General features: G+C 38.7%; 1 protein-coding gene across 6 annotated transcripts in view; it reads right to left on the reverse strand.

The window, feature by feature from the left end:
- ATP11C (ATPase phospholipid transporting 11C (ATP11C blood group)) overlaps positions 1-25,562 on the reverse strand; it is a 172,188-nt gene that overhangs the window by 90,707 nt on the left and 55,919 nt on the right. For all 6 annotated transcript variants that reach the window (XM_019653602.1, XM_019653599.1, XM_019653600.1 and 3 more), the window contains exon 2: positions 1,535-1,654. In XM_019653602.1, the coding sequence (XP_019509147.1) occupies positions 1,535-1,654 (120 nt within the window). The remainder of the gene's footprint in view (positions 1-1,534; positions 1,655-25,562) is intronic.

Genomic DNA, 25,562 nt, shown 5'->3' on the forward strand with positions numbered 1-25,562 from the left:
ACTCTGCTTGGTGACCATATCACTAACTTAATTTCTTTGGGTTTGCTTTCTCCATCTGTAAAGCCAGTGAGTTGAACAAGATGACCCCTTAGGATCTTTCAGTTCTACAAGCCTATGATTCTGAGTCAAAGGACTACTATTGATTGTTTTCTTGGCTATACAGGTAATTCAGTTTTCAGTGAAAGGGCTGTTCAATATCTTGGGCACAGGTAAGGAAACTACTGGCTGAGGATCAATTTTCTGCCATAAGGTTAAAAATTAACAGGAACAGACATTTTATCGAAATATACTCAGTGTTCTATAGGCCAATAGATCTGCTCATAAGATAACAGTTCTCACTCACTCTGTCGATATTATACATGTTAATCAAGTAGCTAAGCTTAATCTATACTATACTACATCATTACTCAAAGAGAAATCACATGTGTGTTTGAAAACTAAAATGTTCAATTTTTTAAGGAAGGGCATAATTTTGTGTTTCAGATCCTAGGTGTTTGCAAACATTCAGTGAACCAATTGTCACAAACATCTGAGATCTGCCTTGCCAGGCTGCATGAGAAAGTGAGGATAATTATCGAAATCTGTGCTACGCTACAAGAGATGGCAGTGGGCCAGCCCTCTAGCACCTAGCACCTACCCTGGTCAGCCAAAGGTAAACACGAGTAAACTAATACTTGTAGAATGGTGACTGCCAGGTACTAGGAACTATAGAGTGTTTTCACATATTTAATATATCAGCTCCATTTCACTGATGAGGGCATTCAGACTCAGAGATGAATATGGCCAAGGTCACACAGCTAAGTAAATGGACAGGCTAGGATTTAAATACAGGTCTTCAGACTTGCAGGCTACTGCTTTTAGCACTACACTATGCTGAAGTCAGATGATTATTCAAATGGTGACACAGCTACAGTGATTGAACTCTCTTAACTGTTCAAGCACTGTCCTGAGCAGGATGCACCCTTTAGGACCCAGGAGTGTACGGGAGAAGCTTCTCAGTGAGACAGGAAGAGATATAGATATCATTGCATGATGGCACCCTCCAAAATAATATAAATTATTTATACACTAGTCCATCCAACTAAGGGCAATTCAGGAAGCTTTAGGCAAGTAAATAATTCCCTACTTTCAGTACACTATTGTTTTTTACATTTTTTTTAGTCATCATTTTAAGTTGTACACCATATATTTTTCAGTTGCAGTTTTTAAATTATTTTAGATTATATTAGTAATATTTGGATAATTTTGACTTTTTAAAGTTACTTTTCAGCATACTTTAAGGCTTAAAGTAATATGTAGAATCAACAGGTAAAAGGCAAGTGAATGATCTTTCAGCTATAACAAGATAAAATGTTTTAAGAAAACTACCTTTTGGTGGAATAATGACCACCAAAACGTCTGATCTATGACTGATGTAGGTGCACTTCCATGTATGCATATATAAATGCACCAGCTTCCTCACAAGCACAAATAAAAATAAGTGCATTATCTGGTTCGCTCTATGAACATCTACTGAGTTAAAAAAACAACTTACCTTAGATGACACTATTCTGTTATCACAAAATCTTGATGCGATGGAAGTTTCTCTTTCTGTATCTGGATGGTTGCCAAGAGACACAGTGCGTGTACCAACCCGTTTCTCCTCTCCGGCACACTGACCAAGAGAAGGAGAAAAAAAGTCAGGTTTTCATCACATTTCTCCAATGCTTGTACAGAGCTCAGAATTCTTGTCTAAGCATGTTTGGCTACAGTCTGGAGAGAAAGAGTGGTTGGGAGATGAGAAAACCTTGTTAGGAAAGTCAATCAAACTCCACTAAGTTCCTAGTGGCTGATTTAGTCAGTGTTGTTTGAGCTAATTGTTTTGAGGCCAACACTGGAATTCTAAAATGTTCACAGAAAGTATCCTAGAGAAAGAATATTTTTTTATTGCCAGTCATTTTTCCTTCATCCACAGAATCTCAACCATCACCGTCACAGCAGCACACTAACTTAGGAAAAGTCAGACCAGAAATATTTAATTTTTATACAACGGTTCATGACAACCTTGTCAATGCCTTTAGCAGACTGTAGAAAACATAATGCAAATTACTTCCAACAAAAAATAGTATATTAGAAGTATACAGAAATAGAATGGCTGCCTCTACTAATGGAATTGAATAACTATTCCTACAAAGAAAAATTGTAAACTCTTTGGCTTTACAGGAAAGGCATTCTTTTGTGATCTCTCAGAGCCTACTGTCAAAAACTGCCATTTCACACAATATATCTCTAATGTCCCTTTTACATTTTTAAAAAGTAGGTTTGCTGAATCTAGAAGTTTCAAGGTTGAGTTTCATTTTACCTCACCTTTTTATTTCACTGACGCTTCACTGTTTTCTTTTTCAAATCAGGATAATATACTTTCTTATTTAAATTTAGGACAGTCTCCTTTGATGATACTATATTATCATGTTTGAGATGACCACATATTTAAGTCAAAGGAAGTATGACAGAAACCAATATCCCCTTAAATATTTGCACTATTATGTTTAAAGAGACAATCCCTAAACCTAAAATGTTTTAAAAGTATATAGCCGCAAAGACTTTCCTTCCTTTCAAAGGTCAAAGATGTAAATCTCTATCCCAAAATAATCATTTTAAGCGGAATTACTTAAGAGCTTGCAAAGTTCTCCAAATGCCCATCTTTGGATGTATTCTAGCTTGAATTTTTGCTCCTTATAGATATTACAGGGGAAAAGATTTTTTAGTTTGAAAAATAAAAATCACCCCAAAGCATAGATAGGTAAGACCTCTTGCCTCACCATTTCTTATTTAAGCATATTAAATAATGATTTAATGGGGTTAGTTCCTTCAAAATCTGTAGGGAATCAAATGAAAAGTAATTGGGATAAATTGAAGTAGGAGAGATTGAGGCTATACATAAAGGGAAACTTCTGGAAATCTCCCCTGGCATGGGGCTAAGGGAGCTTGTGGGAATCTCTGCCCATGGCAATCTGTGATCAGTCAGTATCAGTGCTGGACAGCTTAGCTATTTACCTGCCTGCCCAAAGGCAGGGCATGAGAACAACTGATTGTACAAGGTACTTCTCATGCTAAGAGTCAGTGAGTTGCAGGTAAATTTTCAAACAGTTCCTGGAAACTAGTAAAGAATACCTTTACCAGAATGGTAGTGATCTACATTTTAATTCAGGAACTGAATTTGTTTGCAACTCTAATACGCAGGGTCTGACACAGCTTACCGATAAGAGCACTAAATTTTCCATAATCCATCTGGCAAAATGTAAACTGACAGTGAATACACCTGCTAAAAGTATAGTTTACTCTGCTTCACACCTATCTTCACCTTCTGTTGCAAGTTACCATCTCACTGTAGTCTCTACAATGGACTCGGACCTTATAATGTACCAATTTGAATTACAGAAATTGTTAAGTCCATATACACATCGCAATTTACAACCTTTAATTTAACATTCACACGATTGTTTAGTTTTTCACACAAGCAAGAAGTGGCATAGCGTAAATAAGGAAAAGCTACCTGTTATGCCAGTTCTCAGATCATTCTGCAAATGGGAAGGGGGAAGAATAAAAGGAAAAGAGGTAGAGAGAGGGCCAGTGAATGTTTCCTGCACAATGTTTCCTGCACTGCCAATACAGAGTGTTCCCCTCAGTTAACAATGGTCACTGATTAACTTAAAACAAAAATGAACTAGCACTGCCCCAATTCTGAATTGTCTTCAGCTGTCTTCTCTGGCAGGTAACAGCATTCCAGAGAACAAGAGGAAGGAACAAGCCTAATGCAGTTTTTCAGGCATGATTTTTTTTTAATGAATTCCCTACATTTAATAGCATTTACAGGTTTCCTAAGTGCTTTCCCCATAAATTAACTCTGGCATCTCTTTCGAATAGGCCTAAGTGATCTCTATCTCCACACAATTGGAGGAAATGGGTTAAAATTGATGTGCAGGTGGCGGGGGGTCGGGGAGGTCCTGGCAGGGATCATCATTAGATGATGAAACGGGAGGCCTGAGAACAGTAGTGTGTTTACTCCAGAGGACGTTTCTTGAAAGGGCCGTCTCCTCAGCCCAGGCTGTCTGAGGGCTGGGGTGAAACTTGGCTCTAGCTGTTTAATGTTGTTTGGTCCACATACACATGTAGTTGCCGAACTTGTGTAAACTCACTGTAATTTTCCACTTGCTGCCCATGTAGTGTTAAAACAATGGTTTTAATTCCTGTGATTTTGACTAATGTAGGTGCCTTAGCCAAAGCAGAGAAACTCCAACCAGGAATCATAAAAAAAATTTCCCATTTGGAGTGTACACAATGTAGTCTGAAGTGCGAATGTATGACTCCTGCCACCTCGTAATGAATTTTAATTCATTAAGAGTCCATCCTATGCTGAAATGTTCCCTAGGAACATTTTTCAAAATTGAAATATGCTGGCACCAGGCCGGCTGAGCAGTGCATTGGTTAAGAGCTGGCTTGGGACGCAAGAGGGCCCCGGTTTGGATGCCACAGATGAGGGCCAGTGACACTGCCCTCTACAGCTAAGATGCTGAACAACAGCTCAACCTGGAGCTGGGCTGCCGTTGTGAGTCGCCGGCGAAGGCTTAGGCTGCAGCCCCTGCTGCAGTGGGTTGCCCTGGGCTACCGTGTGTAGCCAGCAGCCAGCGTAAGCTGCCAGCAGCCACCATGAGCGGCCGTCCAGAAGCCGGCGACTGATCTGCCTCGCCCGGGAAGAGCGCAATGATGGTGCCAACTTGGGCCAGTGAAGCAACGTCCTCCACAACTAGACTGAAGAACAAAAGGACAGCAACTTACTTGTCTGTTCCCCTTCCCCGATTCCCCAACGCTGTTTCCATCCCCCAATAAAAAATCTTAAAAAAAAAAAAGAAAGAAGAAATATGCTGGCACCAATTCTATTTTACTATTCATACACTATAACAAAAAGTATAAAGAATATAAAAAGTACATTTACAACATGAGTTAACAGAGAAAGCAATTTAATTTCTTCCTCAAGATAAAAAACACCCTTTTGTACTCTTGATCTATACGTCCATAGTGTAAACTGAATAGTTTTTAAAAAGCAACTAGTTTATACCAGAATATAGCCTCTCAGTAAAAATCAAGTGTAAAATATTACTGTTATTCAATTGGCACCATCTTAAAATCCTATGCCTTTGTTAGTCATAAAACAGAGAAAGCTGCTAGAAGTATAATTTGTTTCTTGATTGCCTCTAGGCCAGTGACTCAATACGAACTAAGGGAAAGTAGAGACCTCAGTACAGGACTGTCACTATAAAAGCTGGCACAGGATCTGAAACAGCTCACCTCGCCATCTTTTTAGGTGTTTAGCAGACTTAAATTTACCACTTAGTCATACATCAGTGGTTCTTAATTCTGGCCACACATGGGCTTTAAACATAATACCAATGCCTGCATCTTTTATTTAATATGTAATTTCATTTTTCTAGAAGATCCCCAGGTGACAATTCTAATCTGCAGCCAGCGCTGAGAAAACTGCTACAGAATCTCTTTGAATTAGTGATTGCCTTTAACTAACATCGTACAAATTTTTAGTATACCAGCCATAATCCTACACTTTTTCTTTAAAATAATTTTAGCTATTTGCTTTTCAAAAAATAATAATACAAATAACCCTCACATAGTTCCCCTTCCAGTCATTTTAAGCTGCTCACAAAAATGAGATTCTCCTTCAATACATATTTTGCGTGTGGTTAATTTGCCATCGATTATTTAGATCAATTGATAAAAATTACAGGCCCTGATACAATGCAAAGCAACTTGCTTTATCAACAAATCATCACTGATGTCATCCTCAGTAATCAGCATTTGTATTGTTCATCAGACTGCTCTTTGTGAGTTACTAAAGCAAATATAAGTATTTGCTAAAAAATGAACAAAAAATCCTTATTAAAAATCTGAAAGCTTGGCAATAATTTAAAACTGTTCCCTGCACCCCAGCCCCAAAGCTATTTTCTTCTCTGAGGCAATGGTATTTTTGAACAGCATAATCAGTCGTAAAAAGTCCCAATGAAATCAAAATGGAAAGAAAGAGCATTTCATCTAACTTTCAGTCATCTATTATAATACTCCCAAAAGTCAGCATTTTTGTACTAGGTTTGGAGGGGTGGGGTGCAGGAGGAGAACACCACAGTGCCAGGGAACATTTCCAGTGTATTAATAAGCTTCTTGGTTAAAATTGCTACAACGTATGCCAGGGTCAAATTGTTGAGGTTTCCAAGCCCACTTCATTATAACAAGCCAAGAAGAATATTCTTGATGTGTAATTTACAGTCATAACTCTAAAACGAGCCTTAAAATCATACTTTTCAGAGTTTGCTTTTACTGCACCTTCTTAAGTGATTAAGCTGTCTCTCCCTCCTTTGCCAGAGGTAGTGAAGCAAGACCAAGACATGACATTTTGTGTCTTCTTGCCTTTAAAGCTTAATTATGGTCATATTAACCAAAACTCAAACACCTGATGAGAAAAAAAAAACACCTGATGAAAAGACAACTGAATATTCAAAGTACATCCCTAGACACAAAGATCGTCTCTAATTAGGCATTACTTGAGGACAGCACATTTAATTGACTAGAAACTGCTATAGGAAATAGATTAAGTTCCATAAAAACAAACACCTAAATCAGTGAGCACAATGCTTAGAAAGAAGCAGTGACCTGAGGACTTAGATAAGAACATAAGAATGCCTTGTTTGGAGCCTCAGTATTAGACTTTCATTATCTAAATGTGATCTACTGAGCAGGTTCATTTCAACAGGAACAATGAATTCTGAATGTTTCCAATCTGATCCCTCTCCCCACCATGTCCTCACCCCAAGGACCTCAGGACTACAGAAATGTGGCTTCTAAGATGAAATATAGCTCTCTTACAGAGTGGCTAATAGAGTCGATAGATCAAAAATGGTGTAAGCATTTAGTGATTCAAAGTTCTAACACGAATTTTTTTTAGTGATTTCAGAGATTCTTCCACTGGAGCCTGAAACTCTAAAAGTTCAGCAACTCCACTTTCTTTGTTAACAGTATTTTTAACCTAGAGCCTGACAATATGCATGCACACTTAACTAGAGATGAACTGAGCACACAGGTCTATGAGTCCTCAGAAGTTATTTTTCATTTTCACTACCCATACTACATACCACCTTGCTTTCCAAACACTTAACGAACCTTAAAAATCTAAATTGGGAGGTACATCACTTCTAAGGATAGGAACAACAGTGGGGCTGGTTGACAATCCAGCTAAGCATTTCCCATAGTCCTCAGGAAACAGGATACACACACACACACACACACACACACACACACACCACAGAAAGCAAGTATAAAGAAGGCCGAGGACCCCAAAGCTCAACCTGCTTGAAAAGAGAACAGAATGAAAGAGTGATCACAAACCTCAAATGAAAGGTTTCGAAAGATGGGGCTACTCACACCAACATGCGGAAATTTGCTAACACAATGGCAGCTAAATTACAGAGAGAATGCTACAGATTATCAAGCAACTTGTACTAACCCCTCATCCTTGTAGTTTCCCAGAATTTGGGAAGACGGCCAATTGTGGCTTGCAAGTTTGTGTACGGATGAAGGGAGACAGCAAAGGAAGGCGACTAGAAGACTGGTCCGTTCCTTAAGACTTCAAAGCAGCAGTCTGGTGGCCTGACCTCCATTGCAGCATTTAACAACTTCTCCAAAGGCTTGACTTGCCTTTGTAACTTTTGATTTTAAAGTATCATTCTTTTAAAACATTAGTATTTTACACCACATAGTATTTTCTCATCTTGTAAAGTTCTTTTCTAACCCATGACTACAACAATGGACCATGATAAGAAGTGGGGCTAAAAATCACTCTTTTGAGGAAAGTTGAATTGAACTTTGGTTCTAGGCAGGTAAATAGTGTAAGAGGAAAAGATATAATCTAGGTATTCGCCATGATACACTGAGTCCCCCTACTGTGAGTGTGACTGTAATACCGTACAATGAAGCTTCATAAATGTGTGCCAATATATGTATATATGGCATAAGCAGATGGCTTTCGTGGAAAAGTCCATTACGGCTGGAAGATATTCCTCATTTTTTAGAGATCTCATAGGTAAGAAACTTTAATCTCAGCAGCAAACAGTATTATCTAACAATGCAAGGAAAAGAAACTTGCACTGAATATTAGGGTGAAAATTGCCGTTACCAATATCATTATATAGAAGAGACAAATTCTCATCCAAAAATCATTTTCTGGGTCACTAGAGAAGAATTTTTATTACAGTGTAAGAAGAGATAAACTCTGGCTAAAGCAAAAAGTATATATTGTGAAAAGAGGTGTCTGATGTCCCCAACAGGGTTTTATCTGTCATTTCAGTGATAGCACCATTATTATAAAAGTGATATAAGTTTCCTAGAAAGGTCTGGCAATTCAACTACACACTGGAGCATGTCCGGTGAAACCAATGAATGCACCCCACCCCTCCGTATTGTTAAATACCATACAGAAAGAAAACTACCTAGAAACAAATGTCCAAGCTGTAAATGTAATTAGTTTAAGTAGCACTTCCAGGTTATACCTGTTAAATTTTTTAACACCCCCAATGAAAGAGGTAGGTAAAAGTCAAGTGTCCACTGTGGAGCATGCGTGAGTTGCATAAGCAAAGAAAACACGGGGGAGGGGCTCTGAGCTGTGATTCTAGTCTCACAAAAGGAGGCCACTTCAGTGAAGCATTTCGAGCCTTCCATTCAACCACAACATGGTGGCCAACTTCCAGCTCAAATTACAATGTCTTAAAGAAATGTCTGTTCTTGAAAAAAAGCATTCTCCCTACAGGTAAAGGCTTTTTAGGGCAAGGTTTGGAAGGAACAGGAGAAGCAATAAAAGACACGACCCTGGGAAATATTGATACGTACAGCTTAGTTGAGCCTTAATTCCCTTAACAGTAAAATAAGGTGATGAACTTAAAGGACTGCTTACAGTAGGATTAACGAAACACCAGAGATCACTTTCAGGGCCCTAAAGGCTATTCATGTGAGAACAGGATGAGGTTTGCAGATATTAACCAACTATATGAATATTAAAACTCCAGGAACTGGGCCAGCACAGAACTAGGCAACATAATTCAGATGTAAATGTTTTATTTAAAGCAAGAAAGTTTCTGGCTCTACAGAAGAGCTAGAACAGGCAATGCTGTTGCCACCCCTGGGTACAAAAGGCCAGGGTGAGTTATGGCCCACAGGTGGCATGTTTGACTGCCAGTGAAGGCCACTTCGAGTCCCCTGGAGGCTGTTGTCTGTAATATAAGCCATTAGTCCTTTGGAATACTTGATCTGGCATCATGGGAGTGAAATTAGGAATTAGTTTCTCCCTTTGTGGCAGAGCACGAAGTGATGGGCACTGGAATTACTGACATTGTCTTGGAATCTTCCTTCTCTCTGCCCCAAAGCTTTGGATTCAAAGCTGCTGCACACTAGAAAGACGGTGCTGCTATAAATGGAACAGGTGTGTGGTCTGTTTGTAATTATTCCTAAAGCATGCATAAAAGAGACATTAGAAATTAGCAATATGTTTAAAGTATAATATATAACTTGCCGTATATTGAAGCATAGACAGGAGAGCACTTCAAATGAATATCTGATTTATTTATGGGTTAATGTATGGCTTGTGTATAATAAAAATCAGTTTTTGAAATTTTAATATGCCTTTGAGTACTGTTAACTGGGAATGCCACAGTCAGACGGACTGGACTGGCAAGAATATCAGAATACAGCACTCAATGTTTCCCAAATTGCATTACATGGACCAAGTGAATAACGAGGTTCCTTAGAGAAGGGGGAAGGCTGCTCCTATAACCCCTCCTCCTGGTTATTCTCAACGCATTTTCATGTAATAAAAGCTCTAAAAAGTCCTGAAATAAAGAAGCTTCTTTATCTTTGCGTAAGTCAGCATTTGCCATACAACTCTCAGCCCCTCCCACAGGAAGATCCAGTGACATCATGCTCTACACAACACACTTTGGACACTGCTGCTCTAATATATTTCTTACCTTAACACAATCAGCTCTACTGGCAAAGCATTCGAGGGTAGGAGGTGAGATAATTGTTAAATTTGTGACAATTTCTCTCCCGGTATGCCAAAAATAGATAAGGAAAAGTAAGTGTTTGGCCATGATCCCAGGTGGGTGCTGCTCTTGCTTCTAAAGCTTAATTATGAGAGGCAAGAAACCAGAAAATCTTGGTTCCAATGCCTTTTACTACCCATTGGTCGGTATGTGTTTTGGGGGAAGTTATGTATTGATTTCTTCATTGGTAACTTGAGGAGAGCTTAACTAAATAATTTCATTAAGAGGATGCAGAGGAATTGGGGCCAAATCTACTAGCAATAAAATTTGAAATGCGATTTTGGATGTTATCATTTGCCACATTTTTCTGCCTGGATCCAAAAAACAAACACAAAACTTTCCAAGGGTGGGGAAGAGATGTTTGGGATAAAGAACAATTTAAAAACCAATACACAATGAGAAGATAATGTATTCAGGATGAAATATATTCCAAGTAAAGACAGGGAGAAATAAAGGAAACTATGAAAAGTCACAAAGACCACAGAAAGGCTCATGTGTCTTCATGGAGCTAACTTTGGTACACTAGAAGGTATACTGGCTCTTTCAGGCTTTAACTCTTCCACTGCGTCAATTGCTTTCAGGTTTTGTTTTGTTTTTCAAAATGTGTCAGAAAAACCACAAAAAACAAAAAGTTGATATTTTGACTATTTTATGCATTTAATAATAATTTGAGCTGCTTTGCATATAAATGACATTATTTTTATGTATAAAAATTTACTATTGTTATTCATTCTTGAAAAACACAAAAATATACAAAAATGTACCTCTGCTTTCCTAAGCTTCCTTTCTGGAAGTTTTCATCTGCAGTCAGCGGATGGAAATATTCATTCAGATACACCCGACTGTTATGACAAAATGGTTAAGGATGCCCATTTAAACCACCACAGTGTTAATTTATTTAATGGTAACCTTTAGATGTGAAGAAAAAATGGTTTTTCTCAAATGCGCCTGTTATCCAAGGGAAACAGTTTATTCTTCTGATAAAATAGAATGAAATTTATGTCCTGGCACTCAAGGTACCAACAAGTTGAAACAGGTTAGGATTAACCACCATAAGGGCAATTAAAAAAATAATGAACCACATAGAGTCTTACTTGTACTAAAGGTTTTTGCTACAAAATGAAACAAACACAAATAAAAACACTTGCAAGAATTATTAAGAACATACACACTCAAAATGGACGACTTTTCAAAAACAAACATTATTGACACTAAAAATCCTATAACCCCCAAACCAAACAATTCTTTTTAACCAAAAAGTGCAAACAGTAGTTCAAGGCTCTGTTCAAGTATATGACTGAAAATATGAATTGGTTATTTCCAAAGCACACATGGGGGTATCTAGAAAAATTTTAAGAATTTACAGCTGGCATTAAAAATACCTGGCAAGCTTTGAACAGAAAAAATGCTTTCAGCTAAACCATGAAACAGCATAGTGGTTGTCACATTAAGCCACTGCTGCTCAGTGGCACACAAGCACATTAGTTATGACCAGTAGTTGATAATTGTTTGCAAGGATTCAAGTCTTCTGATCGCAATGCATTTCACTCTACTTCACATTATAAAAGGCATGTATGTATGCAAACGTGTTAGTACATTTCTAAGTCCATTCTTACTCTACTTGGTAAACTCACATGTGATGTAAAACCTTCCAAACATCGATAAACAGAAAATACTGAATGACAACATTAGTTAAGGGTGGAAAATGGCACAGCCCAGCATAACACAGGCGGTCCTCAAAGGCTAGAAATTTAGACCTCATCTTCAATTCCTAAATTGGTGGGTTAGAGGAAAAGACGGGGTTATCCTAATGGTTACAAACCTTTCCTAGAAGGCAATGTACCAGGATGGTAAGTGTAGATTTTATGGATTTAGAATCCAATTCAGACCAATATGCCTTTGAGCTTCACTTCAATTTTTCATAATGCTGAGCAACAAGGTGATGAGATGGCAAAGAATGAAATATTCACTGCAAATAAGGGGGGGATTCATTCATGCATTTTAAAGGTAACATCCTTCTAGGATGGCTAGAATTTTTTAAAGAAATGGAAAATAAAAAGTGTTGGTGTGGACGCCTTGTGAAGAAATTGGAATCCTCATACACTGCTGGTAGGAATCTAAAATAGTTCAGCCTCTGTGGAAAACAGTTTGGTGGATCATCAAAAAGCTAAACAAAGAATTACCACATGAGCCAGCAATTTTACTCCTACACACATACCCAAAGGAACTGAAAACAGATGTCCAAACAAAACCATGTGCATTAACGTTCCTAACAGCACTATTTACAAGTCAAAAGGTGGAAACAACCCTAATATCCATCAACTGATAAATGGATAAACAAAATATGGTGTATCCATACAGTGGAATATTACTCAGGCATAAAAAGGAATGAAGTACTGATACATGCTACAACATGGATAAACCTCGAGAACATTACACTAAGGGAGAGAAGCCACACACAAAAAAGGTCATGTATTATATGATTCCACTTATATGAAATATTCAGAATAGCTAAATCCATACAAACAGAAAGCAGACTGGTGGTTGCCAGGAGTTGTGGGGAGGGGAGATTGAGGATTAACTACTTGATGGGTCTGGAGTTTCCTTTTGGGGTAATGAAAATGTTATACATCACGATAGAGCTGGTAGTTTCACAACATGTGAGTGTACTAAACACCACTGAATTCTTCACTTTAAAACGGTTAATTTCATGTTATGTAAATTTCACCTCAATAAAAAAAGGAACACCCTTGCCTTATAGCAGGTCATAAGGCAAAGTTATTAATATGGTTGATGCATTCATTCAACCAATATTTTTTGAACTCCTACTATGTGCAAGACACTGAAAATAGAGTGATGGGTAAAAAATAGACACAGTCCTTGCCTCCAAGGAGTTTAGACTGTAGTGAGGAAGACCAGTCATTAATCAAATGCTTATAAAAATCTGTGAAGTGCCAAGAATGATGGCTGCACAGTATTCTGAGAGCGGACTCAGCCAGGACCACACAACAGCCACATACAACACAAGCCTGATCACATCGCTTCCCCAGTGCCCATTTTAATGGCTTCCCACTGATCTTAAAACTGAAATCTAAAATCCTTACTGTGATCTGCAAGGTCTTGCACCGAGTCAGGTCTCTTCCTCCTCCTTCTCCAACCTCGCCTTGTCTCAAGCCTCATACCTCCTTGCTTTCTCTGTTATAGCCCATGGGCCTCCTTTCCATCCCAGGCCCCTTCCTACCCCAGGGCTTCTACTCCATTGCTTTCTTCCATGTAGAATACTCTTCCCTCTCCTCTTTACCTTCTTCTAATTACCCTTCACATCGCCCAACTGTCACTTTCTCACTAAAGCCATCCCTGATGACAACTCAAATGAACAGAGACTAATAACTTGTTCTCCAGAATCTATCTGCTGCAGGGAATTTACAATGAGTGAAGCAAAGCAAGAAGAAAATCTCAATTTCACTTTACAAAGAGCCATAACCCATGTCTTCCCCAAATTCTCAAACATTCTTGTCAACATTTACCTAAGGAAATCCTTTGTGAATTCCTGGACTTTGTAGAAAGTGTGTTTTTTTAACCTTCTGTCTTGTTTCGGTAAAAAAGAAGGCAGTGATTGTGACAACAAGAACTCTGTATAGTCTATGGACACTTTAGCTCATTAAACATAATTTAATGTGACTTGCTACTGTGATGCTTTGTTAATTGATTTATATACACTTCAGACAACTTTATGCTGAGCAGTATAAGGATTCATCACTTTCAGTTGATTAAACAGTTGATTTAATAGGGTGGTTATGGCCAATTCTACTTAAAAAACAAACAAAAAATCCCCCCAAACCTCAGGGCAGAAATATAATCCTCAATGTAACATTATTTCTGTGAATAAAATCAGATTCTATTTATATTACTTTGACTTCCATGAACATAACCTGCCATAATGCACAGGGACAAGTTATACACAATTTTTAGGAGGGACTATCACCTAGCTAGTGTACAATATGGAATACAGGCTAGGACAAAGACCAACATAATTCAAATCAGCCAGTCATGCGCTGTTTTCTTCTCAAGTCCACCTCCTTTAATAATCACAAGCTGGGGCAGGATATTTTTCACAGCACTGATTTCTCTGCGAGAAGAGCAGAGAGAAATATCACTGACCTATAGAAAGTCCCAACCAAGAAAGACACTGTTAAAGCTGCCATAGGACATTTATACATTATAACATTATCCATATGCTTTATGGAAGTAAAAATAAATTGCATTCAAGGTAACATCTCAATGATGAACAGACATTACTTATTTCTACACATATTTGACATAACAATTAGTAATGAAGCTTGCATAAAAGGTGTACTAATAAACAAGTAAACAATAGCATGTCATCAGCACCCCTGTATCTTAGATCATAGCTTCCAGTCTTAAAGAACACTGCTGGAGAAGAGGTAGAGCGTGTGGAATTTAAAACCTGCAACACAAGAGTGGTCCTGGTCAAGATGGCAGAGTAAATAAATGCTATACTTGCCTCCTTTCGTGACCACAACAAAATTACAACTAAACTACAAGCACAATCATCACTGAGAATCGCCTGAAGTCTAGCTGAACAGAAGTCCTACAACTAAGGACATACAGAAGAAACTAACTTGAGACTGGTAGGAGAGGCAGAGATGTGGAACACACAGGTCTCGCACCGGTGTGTGACCATAAAAAATCAGGAGGGATATCTTGGCTGAAGAGCCCCCCACTCCCCCAAAAGGAGAGAGGAGTCCCAGTCCCACACCAGGTTCTCTAGCATTCTGACACTTGCCATTCTAATGACCTTGTTTCAGAGAACTTGGCAATTACCAGTTTATTTCAAAGTGGCCATAAAAGAGATGGCGAACAAAAGGAGCATTATCGGCTGGGTGTGTGGGTTCTGGAGCTAGATGTCTGGGTTCAAATCCTGCTTATGTTACTTTACTATAATAGGTAAGTGACCTTAGGCAAATTCCTTAACTACATCATGTCTCAGTTTCCCTATCTGTATGAGGATAATGTTGATGACTTATAAGGCAATCGTGAGACAGTACCTTCATATAGTAAATACTCAAAAAATGTTAGTCACTGTTTTATACATATAGCACAAGGAAAGAGCAAATTCCTTTGCTACCTCTAGCCAGTTGCTTCTAACACAGATCAAAAATGTCTATGTAAAAAAAATGAAATCCTAACACAAATAATTAAAATACGTCCAGAGGGTTATTACACTTGTAATGCAGTGGCACAAATGAAATCAATGTGAACATATTCGTAATTAGAATAAAAAGAGATACTGTCTTTGTAAAATGGAAGCAGAGAATGGAAACATGCTATAAAATCAAAATGATCATGGCTATTTCTTTAAATGAACCATGCTACACTGACCAGATAACACTGCTTAATTAGCATATGAACATGAGACAGAATAGTACATTGCAACTTTACTCAGGACTTCAATGGAACCAGAAGACCTATAGTTCATTAAAAATGCTTGTAGAAAAGGAACTGAAGAGAACTTCAAGAGGCTCAGGGTTGGAATTTAGAGAGTATCAGAGTGGAGGGCACTAAAACAGCATGTGCAATCAAACGTACACAACTACGAACTAGCACATGGCTCTGCAGCACCTGCAGGGAAGGCTAGGTGCTGGGGCGAGAGGAAAGCACACACACCACCAGACAGGAAACCTCCCATCCTGCCCTGGTAAGCACCCTTACTAAAGGGGAGAGGAAGGAAGATGGTCAGAGCAGCGAGTGGCTCTGGACAAAGAGAGGGCCACAGGTTTAGACCTGGAAGCTGTGAGCCTTACCTTCTTCTCTTTGTTCCAAATCAAATCAAATAACATGTGCGTAGGGGTTGTGTATTTGTGACAGCCCCTAAACCCAAGGCCCATCCTCCTTTTTTCAAAAATTGAAACAAAATATTTTAAAGAGCATGGAAAGAGCTAGGCACTATGATAAGCACCATTCCTATGCTAAACTCCGAGGCTTATTTCACCAGAAAGCCAACTGAGTCTCAGTTTTCCCATTTATAAAATGTGGCTGCCAGCTGGTGCCCCAGCAACAAACCTTGCTGCTCCTTAAGACGCAGTGGCCCCGTGTTAGATTTTAGTGACAGGGGAAAACAGGGGACAGAATGAATTCAGGAACCTCTAAAGAGCTTCAGCTTTTAAGCAATTTGGAAAAACAGCCATAAATGTTTATGCTTTTTCATTAATGTGGTTCTTATTAATAAATGTTGAAAGCCATTTATTTTTAACCCTACCAGACCTGAGGCCCTGAACCTAACTGTCCCCTATACCTGGGCACCTGAGCATTAAAGAGAAAAAACCAACATGATATAGAAAAAATGTTAGTTACATGCAAACAAGTGGTTAGAATAAGATAGAACTTGGAGACATTGTAGAAAATAGGTCTACCTTTCATCTAGCGCCAATATTCCACCTTTGTGTGCCAATCCACCCAGCAGGATGAGCCTTGTTTCACACAGAGGTACTTCTTGCAAAGTGAGCACCAGATGTTGCTCTTCACCTTCTTGCATGGATTGTCTTTGTAAGACACTCCAGGATTTTGCTTGTTGTACCTGGAGTGCTTTTCCATGCACACAACACAGATATGATTAGATAAGATCTGATTAGAAATTACCGAAAAATCGGTACAGCGGTCTGGTAGGGTTAATATCAGGTGAGATCAGGGATTTCTAAGAGAGAAGAGTTGAGTATAGTCGTATGAATGCAGGGTGGAACAGTGGAGGAGTCTGAATATAGTTCACATATTCAGGTGAGCACAGAAAATGAAGAGACATTGATGGGTGTAACACTAAGTACAAATGACATTAATTAGTTTTTAAACACTGGACTAGTCAATCAAGTTTATATATAAAATACTCTAAAAGATGACATTTTAATATTATAGTTACCTTTCAGAAACTACTGCCTTTACCCATAATTCCCTCTGCTTAAGGCCCAAGGCAAGCCCTTCCAAATAACAGTTCTTGGCACGAGAACAATGACTAATTCTCTGCTCTTCTAAGTCTTTATTATTATTATTACAACTAAAATCTTTAAACATCTTTGGAATCACTTTTAAAACAAGCATTGTTTGCCAAATAGACTGTCCCTTTCACTTTTGATGCGTCTGAATGGATTTGTATTGGGAATAATTAAGTTTAAGAAAGAAACTCCCAAAGCTAGAGGCAAGTTGTAGGCTATTACAGAGATTGCTCAAACTATTGTGTGATCATCTCTATCGATTTCATCATGAATATTTTTTTAAAAGATTTTTATTGGGGAATTGGGGGATGGGAAGAGCACTGGGGAATTGGGGGAAGGGGAACAGACAAGTTGGTGTTGTTTTGTTCTTCAGTCTAGTTGTGGAGGACGTTGCTTCACTGGTCCAAGTTGGCACCATCATTGTGTTCTTCCTGGGTGATGCAGATCAGTCACCGGCTTCTGGAGGGCTGCTCACTGCGGCTGCTGGCTACACACAGTAGCTCATGGCAACCCACTGCAGCAGGGGCTGCAGCCTACACCATCGCTGGCGACTCATCCACTCAACGCCGGCGACGACTCATCGACTCAATGCTGGCGACTCACAGCAGCCCAGCTCCAGGTTGAGCTGTTGTTCAGCATCTTAGCTGTAGAGGGCAGTGTCACTGGCCCACATATGTGGGATCCGAACCAGGACCCTCTGGCGTCCCAAGCCAGCTCTTAACCAACGCGCCAGTCCGCTGGCCCTTATCATGAATCTTCTGATTATAATGTGCTCTTCCAAAAATAAGGTTGATTTATACATTTATATTTAAAAGTTTATAGTACAGGGCCATACATCATCTGACCTTAAGAAATAGCACCTCTTGCAAGAACCCAGGTAACATTTAGCTGTTCACTGGTATATTACATGACAAACAGGAGAAAGATTTGCTAAGGGCTTTCAATTTTACACTGTCCAGTTGTTTCCAACTTAGTGAACATTGGATTTCCTTCTTAAACAACCCCCCTCCCCCAAGAATTCCTAAACAGCTAAACTGTAAGATTTTCATGGTGTAAATGGCTATAAAGCTCAGTAATCATCACCTATGGACTTGGTTTAGTTGACTGAAGTTTATCTGAAAATCAGGATCAAAGAGCTAATATCAAAACTGGCTTTGTAAATGTTTAAGCAAGGTTGGGTTGAGCAATTGTGGCATAATGCAATCCACTGTGTAACTCCCAAGGTTTATTTGTGCCATCATTCTTTTATTCTTTTCCTTACAAATAAGTAGATACATTTATTTAGGTGAATAAATACCCAATCACCCAGTTGCTATAGTGAAAGCAGGATTTAAGCTCTGATGGTGACTATAAAACACTACAAAGAAATTCCTCTATTCACTCCTAGGAATAAACATTTAGAATTTGTAAAGAAAACAAAACCAAAATCAAACAACAACAAAACTATGTGAGGTGATGTATGTGTTAACCAACCTTACTGTGGCAATCATTAAACAATATATACATATTTCAAATGATTGTTGCATACCTTAAACTTATACAATGTTCTGTCAATTATATCTTAATAAAGCTGAAAAATATAAAACAAAAGAAATAAAATTTAAAAGTAATACAAGTAAGTATACTAAAACTAAGGATTTTGGCTGCACTTCTGAAACAATATGTTTATTGTTACAGTTTGTATTTTGCACAAAGCAGACTCACATTAGCTAAAATAAACATTAGGTTTTGGGGTAGGGAGCACATAACCTACAACTTTAGTCAGGCTCAGAGCCAGATGGCATTTGTGGAGGGAAAGGATTGATGGGAGCAATTGCCAGGTACTCCCGAGTCACTATGACTATTTCACGTGGCATTTACTACAGATATCTTTACACACACAAAAATGGGAACCCTAAATCAATTACTTCAACCCAGGACTCTATCCAACTGCCCATCCTCATCCTGCCGTGCCTCTTTCCTCCAGCACACATTTGTGACTCTACTATTCCCCTTCCCCCCATCTCCCCTAACCCACTGATTAAACATCCACCATCCTTGTTAATCAATCTCTACATAGCCTTAACATCAGAAAACGTTCCCTATAAATACTTGCTTTCCTTGAGACTTTGCTTTCTTCTGAAGACTCCCTGAGTCAACCTCTTCTTGCCTCCCCATTGCTTATACAGTCCATTAATCTAACCTCTGGAAAAGTCCCTCCTCCCTCTGATACAAGCCTTTACCCCTCTTCATCATGGACATTCATGTCTCCTGGACTTTTTCCCTTCATTTGGGTCCCTGACGTTTCCATCCCATCTCCTGCCATTATCTTATGCAATTTTAACATCTATGTGGACAGCCTACTCCACATTCATTTCATAGTTCTTGGACTTCCTTATCTCTAGTGACCTTTAATATTCATCAACTCTCTCAAACATACCTCTGGTCACATATGGGCATCAGGTGAAGACTGAAATTTGGCTTTCAGTCTCATCGTCTTTGCCAGCTCTTGCCATTGCAGTAAGAAATCCATCATCTACATGGACAACCCATCCAGAAACCTAGATTTTCAAGTCCCAGAGCTCTTTTGCTTTAAGGATCTGCACCCTTGCTCTACTTTAGCCAACTACTCTGTGGTGACAGACTAGGATTTGTTAACACCTACTGCTTCATCTGTAGCACCTCAAAGAACAATAGCTCACAGGAGCATGCTGTCTCTCTCCCAGCTTTTCAGCTCTTTCACTCCCACTACGATAGCTCTTTAAAACCTCTAGTCTCTTGATCCCACTCTCAGTTTCTCAAAGTCCTTACCTTCGTTTTCTCTACAAAGTCTGAACACCATGCTCACTCATGGAACTCAACAGGCTCCCTCGACTCCTCCCCATCCTGGCTTTCTGCCATAATTGACCTACAAAGCCCTAAATCCAGGACCGATCTCAGAAACTGCTTTCTTGAAGGACACTGAGGACAGTTTTGGTTTAACCACACCATATGAAGAAAGATGCCACTACACATTCCTCAGCGCCATTCTACAAACATCCTACTCTCCTTGTTCATCTCACTCTCCACTCACCCAAGTACTGATTTCAAAGCTTCAGGGCTCTCAAGTCCCCTGCCATACTCCTCCCTATAGGGTGACCTTGCTCCTACACCCCTTAGAAAATCAGGGTCATCTGGTGGGCATTTCTTTACAGTTCCCTGTGTGTGCACATCAGCTCTTTCCCTCCAGTTTCAGAAGAGGGAACCTCTTATCCTGCTCGACACTGATAAAGAGCCTCTACGTGTTCTTGATTCCTACCTTCCCACCTATTTGCACCAATAATTATCCCATCTCCCCTATATTGTCAACCACGTCATCTCTACTGTCTATCTCCTGATGGTTCCTTAGCTTAAATATGTTTAGGTTCTTATTTTCTTAAACAGATACATGTGTGTGTGTGTGTGTACACACATACACACACACACACACACACATTCATTGAAAAAGTACCCTCTTCCAGTCTTCCCTCTCCTTCCTGACATAGGCCCAGTATAAAGTAAAGCTCCTCTAGGTCAGGGATTTTAGGGGGAGTTTTTGTTTTGTTCAGTGCCATACCACTAATCTAGAGCAGGGCCTGGCACATAGTAGGAGTTCAATTAATAAATGAGCAGCCTCCTCAACCTCAAAAGAATTCACCCTCTCTGTCTACTTCCTCACCTCCTCTTCACTCGTTCAGCCCTCTCTCTCTGTAAGCTGCTTCCTGCCCCCCACGCTCCCACAGCTCTACCTTGCCAAATTGAGCAGACAGTTCCCTACTTAACCTCTGTGTAGTACTGACACTAGTAGCCATCTTCTCGGAAGACCATTTTCTCCTTTGCTTCCATGATATCACACCTCCTCCTCTTACCGCTCTGGACACTCCTTTTGAGTCTCCTTTGCCAAATCTGCCCGTCCTCCCACCATGCTAAATTACTATATGCTGATATTTCCCTAGATTCCGCCCTCAGCTCTGTCTCTCACCATTCTGCATGCTCTCCCTAGATAACCTCATCCATATGCACGGCTTTAATTACCATCTCTATGCTGATGACACCAAAAAGGTGTATATCTCTAGCAGCAGACTTGTCTTCTGAGCTCCACAAACAGGAAAACAATGACAGCCATTGACATTGGAGGGCTTACATCCAAAGCATAATTCTAAACTCTTGTATGTTTTTTACTCATTTAGTCCTCGCAACCAGCCCATTAGGAACGTTCTAGTACTATGGTACTAGTACTATTATTATCACCGTGTAAAGATGAGAAAGCCAAGGCACAAAAAGGAAAGCAACTTGCTCAAGGTCACAAGCTACTAAGTGGTAGAGCTGTTAAATAGTTATATGAGTACCTTTCTTTAATTTAAAACAACAGCTTTACTGATCTATAATTCACATACTACAGAATTCACTCATTTAACAATGCAACAGTGTTTAGTATGTTCAGTGTTGCACAACCATCACTGCAATCTAACTTGCGAACATTTTCATCACCCCAAAAAGAAACACGGTACCTATTAGCAGTCACTGATACGAGCACTTTTTAACTTTGATTTTAGAAACTGAAACTTTAAGATAATTACATTGAAAAATGAAACAAATCCAATGTGTTACACCAGTTGAGACAAAACGATTTCTGTTTTCAAAGTGTAGATTTATTAGTTTTCACAACACAAAAGATTATTTTTCATGTGTTTAAAATGAGAGTTTTCTACCAGGATTGGATTTACCCATATGGTACAACAAATTCAAACAAGAAAGAGCTAAATATTCCTACAACTAGACAAATATTGCAGACGTAATGTGTCACCAGAAGCAGACACACTCAATCCTCAGCAGACTGAAGAATGAACTTTCCTTACACACAAAATTTTACACAGTACATGTGTCTAGTTACATGAAAAATGAAACCAACTGAATAAAGCCAGTAGAGTATGTAAATGGCAATTATCAACAGCATACATGGTACAAATGAAAAGAAAATGCTTAACAGAAGAAAATGTAAAAGGCTTTTTAAAAACAGAAGCTCATTAGACTTTTAATGACTATAATTAGAGAAAGTATTAACGTGCTGCTCCAGGTGGAGATGCAGCCAGTAAACTACACCATTGATGCCAATTTTCCTTGCCCAGTGGCTGCAAAGCACTAATGAGTTATTTCCAATCTAATTCACCGTTTGAGAACTTAGGATAGACCAAGAAAGAAATAAAATAGACACGTAGGTTATAAGTGATATGAGAAAAGAATCACCACTTAAGGAAAGTATCAGTATCCAATTTTATGAAACTGAGTTCTTTCAAATGTCTTGTTTCTGGCTCTTCCCTCTCATATATATTGCACTTAATCTGAGGTTCAAAAGGTGTTACTTCAAAACAAGATTCGGATCCCAAAGCTCCTAATAACCTTGAAACCATCACAGGTTTAGAAAGGCAGCTCTTTATTTCCTTCTGGGATGAAGGTATGAGGCTGAACTCATCTCCTGGAGCCCCACAGACTCTGTTCAATAATAATTTATTGAGCATCTACTATGCCCCAGACTCTTATAATGGGTGCTCGGGAGGACGGGAGGAGACATACATCTAAATGAGGCAGAATATGAGACTATGATAAGTAGTACAGCCTGGATGTAACAAGATTGTTGCGTTGTTTTAGACCAAGTATCCCAAAGTTTTGTTCTAGAAAACATGGTAAGTCCAGCTGCAAAAACCATGTGAGTCAAGGGAGAAAGAGATTAGTTCCTAAGGAAATGAAGAGGGTAAAGGGTAAGTCAGAGAAACATGAATATTCCTTCACTAATTCATTAATTCATATGCCAGGCTGAAAAGATACAAAGAATAAGATTCTGTCCAATCTCCCAAGGAGGTCTCAGTTTAGTGAGCACAATAAACAAACATTGATGCTGCATGCTGAGAAATGGAGATGACAATAATAATAATGATGGTTAACATCTACTGAAGATTTACCATGTGCCATGTATCGTTCAAAGCATTTCATCCGTATTAATTAATTTACTCCTTATAACATTCTATGAAGTAGGTAGTTGTTATTTTCTCCATTTTATAGATGAGGAAACTGAAACACAAAGAGATTCTCAGCCTAGGTCAGGCGGCCAGGAAGGAACAGCGCCAAGGTTTGCATGTCAACAGACTCTCAAGCCTGCATCCTTAACCCCAATACTATGCTGTCTTAAGCAAATGCATAAATCAGGATTATGTAATCCTCGATGACAATCCTCAGCAAAGCTAAGAAATAGGTTTTATCATCCCAACTTAGAGAGGAAGAAATCGAGGGGCAGAGAGGATCACTAAATCATTCTGTCTTCCAGTTAAGCAGCAGAGCTGGGATACAAATCCAAAGCAGCCATAAATCTCTTCATATATTTGAAATGTCAGTTCTAACCACACTGGAAAAGTAAACCACTATGTGTACAGTTCTTCCAGAGTAGCAGTAATCTACTGAAAACATACCAGAGTTTTTTACATGCCTTAGGCGCACAGTACCTTAGGGAGTAATTGGGGCAGCATCTGTGTCTGCATTAAACAATTACCATAGAAACTGATAACTCCTGTGGACCAGCAACACACACGGAACTTTGATTTGTTTTGATAAGAACAGGACCCCCCCCACACACACACACACCAAGAGAAAACAAACAGGACATAGGAATGACATGACAGTTTTGTTGGTAATATAGCTGGATCTGCCATTATTACACTGTGTGCTGTATAGTGACTTGTTCAGGAAGAATTCTGTTACCTGTGGACTTTAACTTCAAAGTGATTTTATCTATTAATTTTACCACTTAGGAAAACACATGTGATTTCATCATATCTGAATAACATATAAAATAGCACTCATCAGGGCCACACATCAGACTGAGTGGTATGCGGTTACTAGGATGCTTTATTCAAATGGAAATGACTGGTGACACGGAGAAATACTGCTTCAGTCAGAAGAGAAACTAGAACAATTTTATTAACGGAAAATGCAGTATTTCCAAAAAATGTTGAAGCTACTAAAAAAAATTTTTCCTTAAAGTATTATTTTTTTAAAAGTATTAGCCAAAAAAGTATTTCAGACTAATTGAAACATGTAATCATGTTAAGGATTCTTTATGTATCTATTGAGTTGTCAGAAAAGTCATGACGTATTTTTTCTCTGTTTTTCGTTGCAAAAATGCGTCATCACTTTTCCGACAACCCAATAAAATAATTTTGTAGTTTACATTACATAAAATGAATCACAGTATATGTGTAATATAAATAGCACAGTTTTACAGCTATTAATTTTTAATTTCCTTGTTGAATATACTTTCCAGCATGGTTTTAGAACTTAACTTCTTACAACTGGAGCTACAAAGTTTTCAACTTGAAGAAATCTAAGGTTATTTTTACTTTGTGCCAATTTTTGAAAAGTAGCAAAAACCTGCCAATTATCAGCATTTGAGATGAACAATGGTATGATTTCTTATCCAAGTGTGTGGCAGATACAGACAGTGGAGGTCAAAGGGACCTAGGATCAAAACCCTGGCCCTGCCACTTACTAGCAAGGTGTGTCATATTTAGCAAGTTAGTTAACCACTCTATGCCTCAGTTTCCATATATATAAGTTAGAGCCATATTATATTCCTAAAATGATTAAACAAAATAACATGCATATAGTGCCTGACCCATAGCTGGCACTCAGTAAGTGTTATCACCACCACCAGTGTCCCCATTTTCTGAAAAAAACGTAAGAAACAAATATTAAACACTACTTTTGTTAGATGGAGCTTAGTACACATATACTTCTATTTTCCAGAATAACAACATGAATAATTTTCTGCCTTTTTAGCATCATTGAAAGCCTGGAACAATGGCTTTCCTGGCTGCAAAACATGGAGTTCTCTGGAACTGATAAAAATGAAGCAAGTTCAGTTAAAGAGGGTCTCAAGTGAGACAGATCCACCAGCCCAAGCCCAGCCTGGAATCCAACAATAGCATCAGTATTGCTCAAAAAATGAAGGGGCTTTTAATCTCAGACTCTGAATGGGCTTACTGCTTTAATAAAGGTAGAATTTAAAAGTTCCCATTTTTGCCTAACATGGTTATGGTTTTCCTTTAGGTATTCACATACCTAATATAAACACAAACTGCTATAGTAATTATTAAAAATCCCAAACACTAACACAGAGAAAACAAAATAGTAGTTTTGAAAACTGTTTAAAGTTCCATGCAAACATTTATTTCACAATGATTACTTGATGTTTTCAAGCATGCAATAAGCAGACTAGGCCCTGGAAATGCAGAGATAAACATGCAGCTATACTAGGTGTCCCTAAGCAATGTCCTAAAAGCGAAATAACAATAATTAATACTCACTGAACATTTACTATTACCAGGTACTCTTGTAATATGTTATATAGACCTGCTTACTTAATCTTCTT

This window comes from Hipposideros armiger, unplaced genomic scaffold, assembly GCF_001890085.2.
Source record: "Hipposideros armiger isolate ML-2016 unplaced genomic scaffold, ASM189008v1 scaffold_203, whole genome shotgun sequence".
Classification (NCBI taxonomy): Eukaryota; Metazoa; Chordata; class Mammalia; order Chiroptera; family Hipposideridae; genus Hipposideros; species Hipposideros armiger.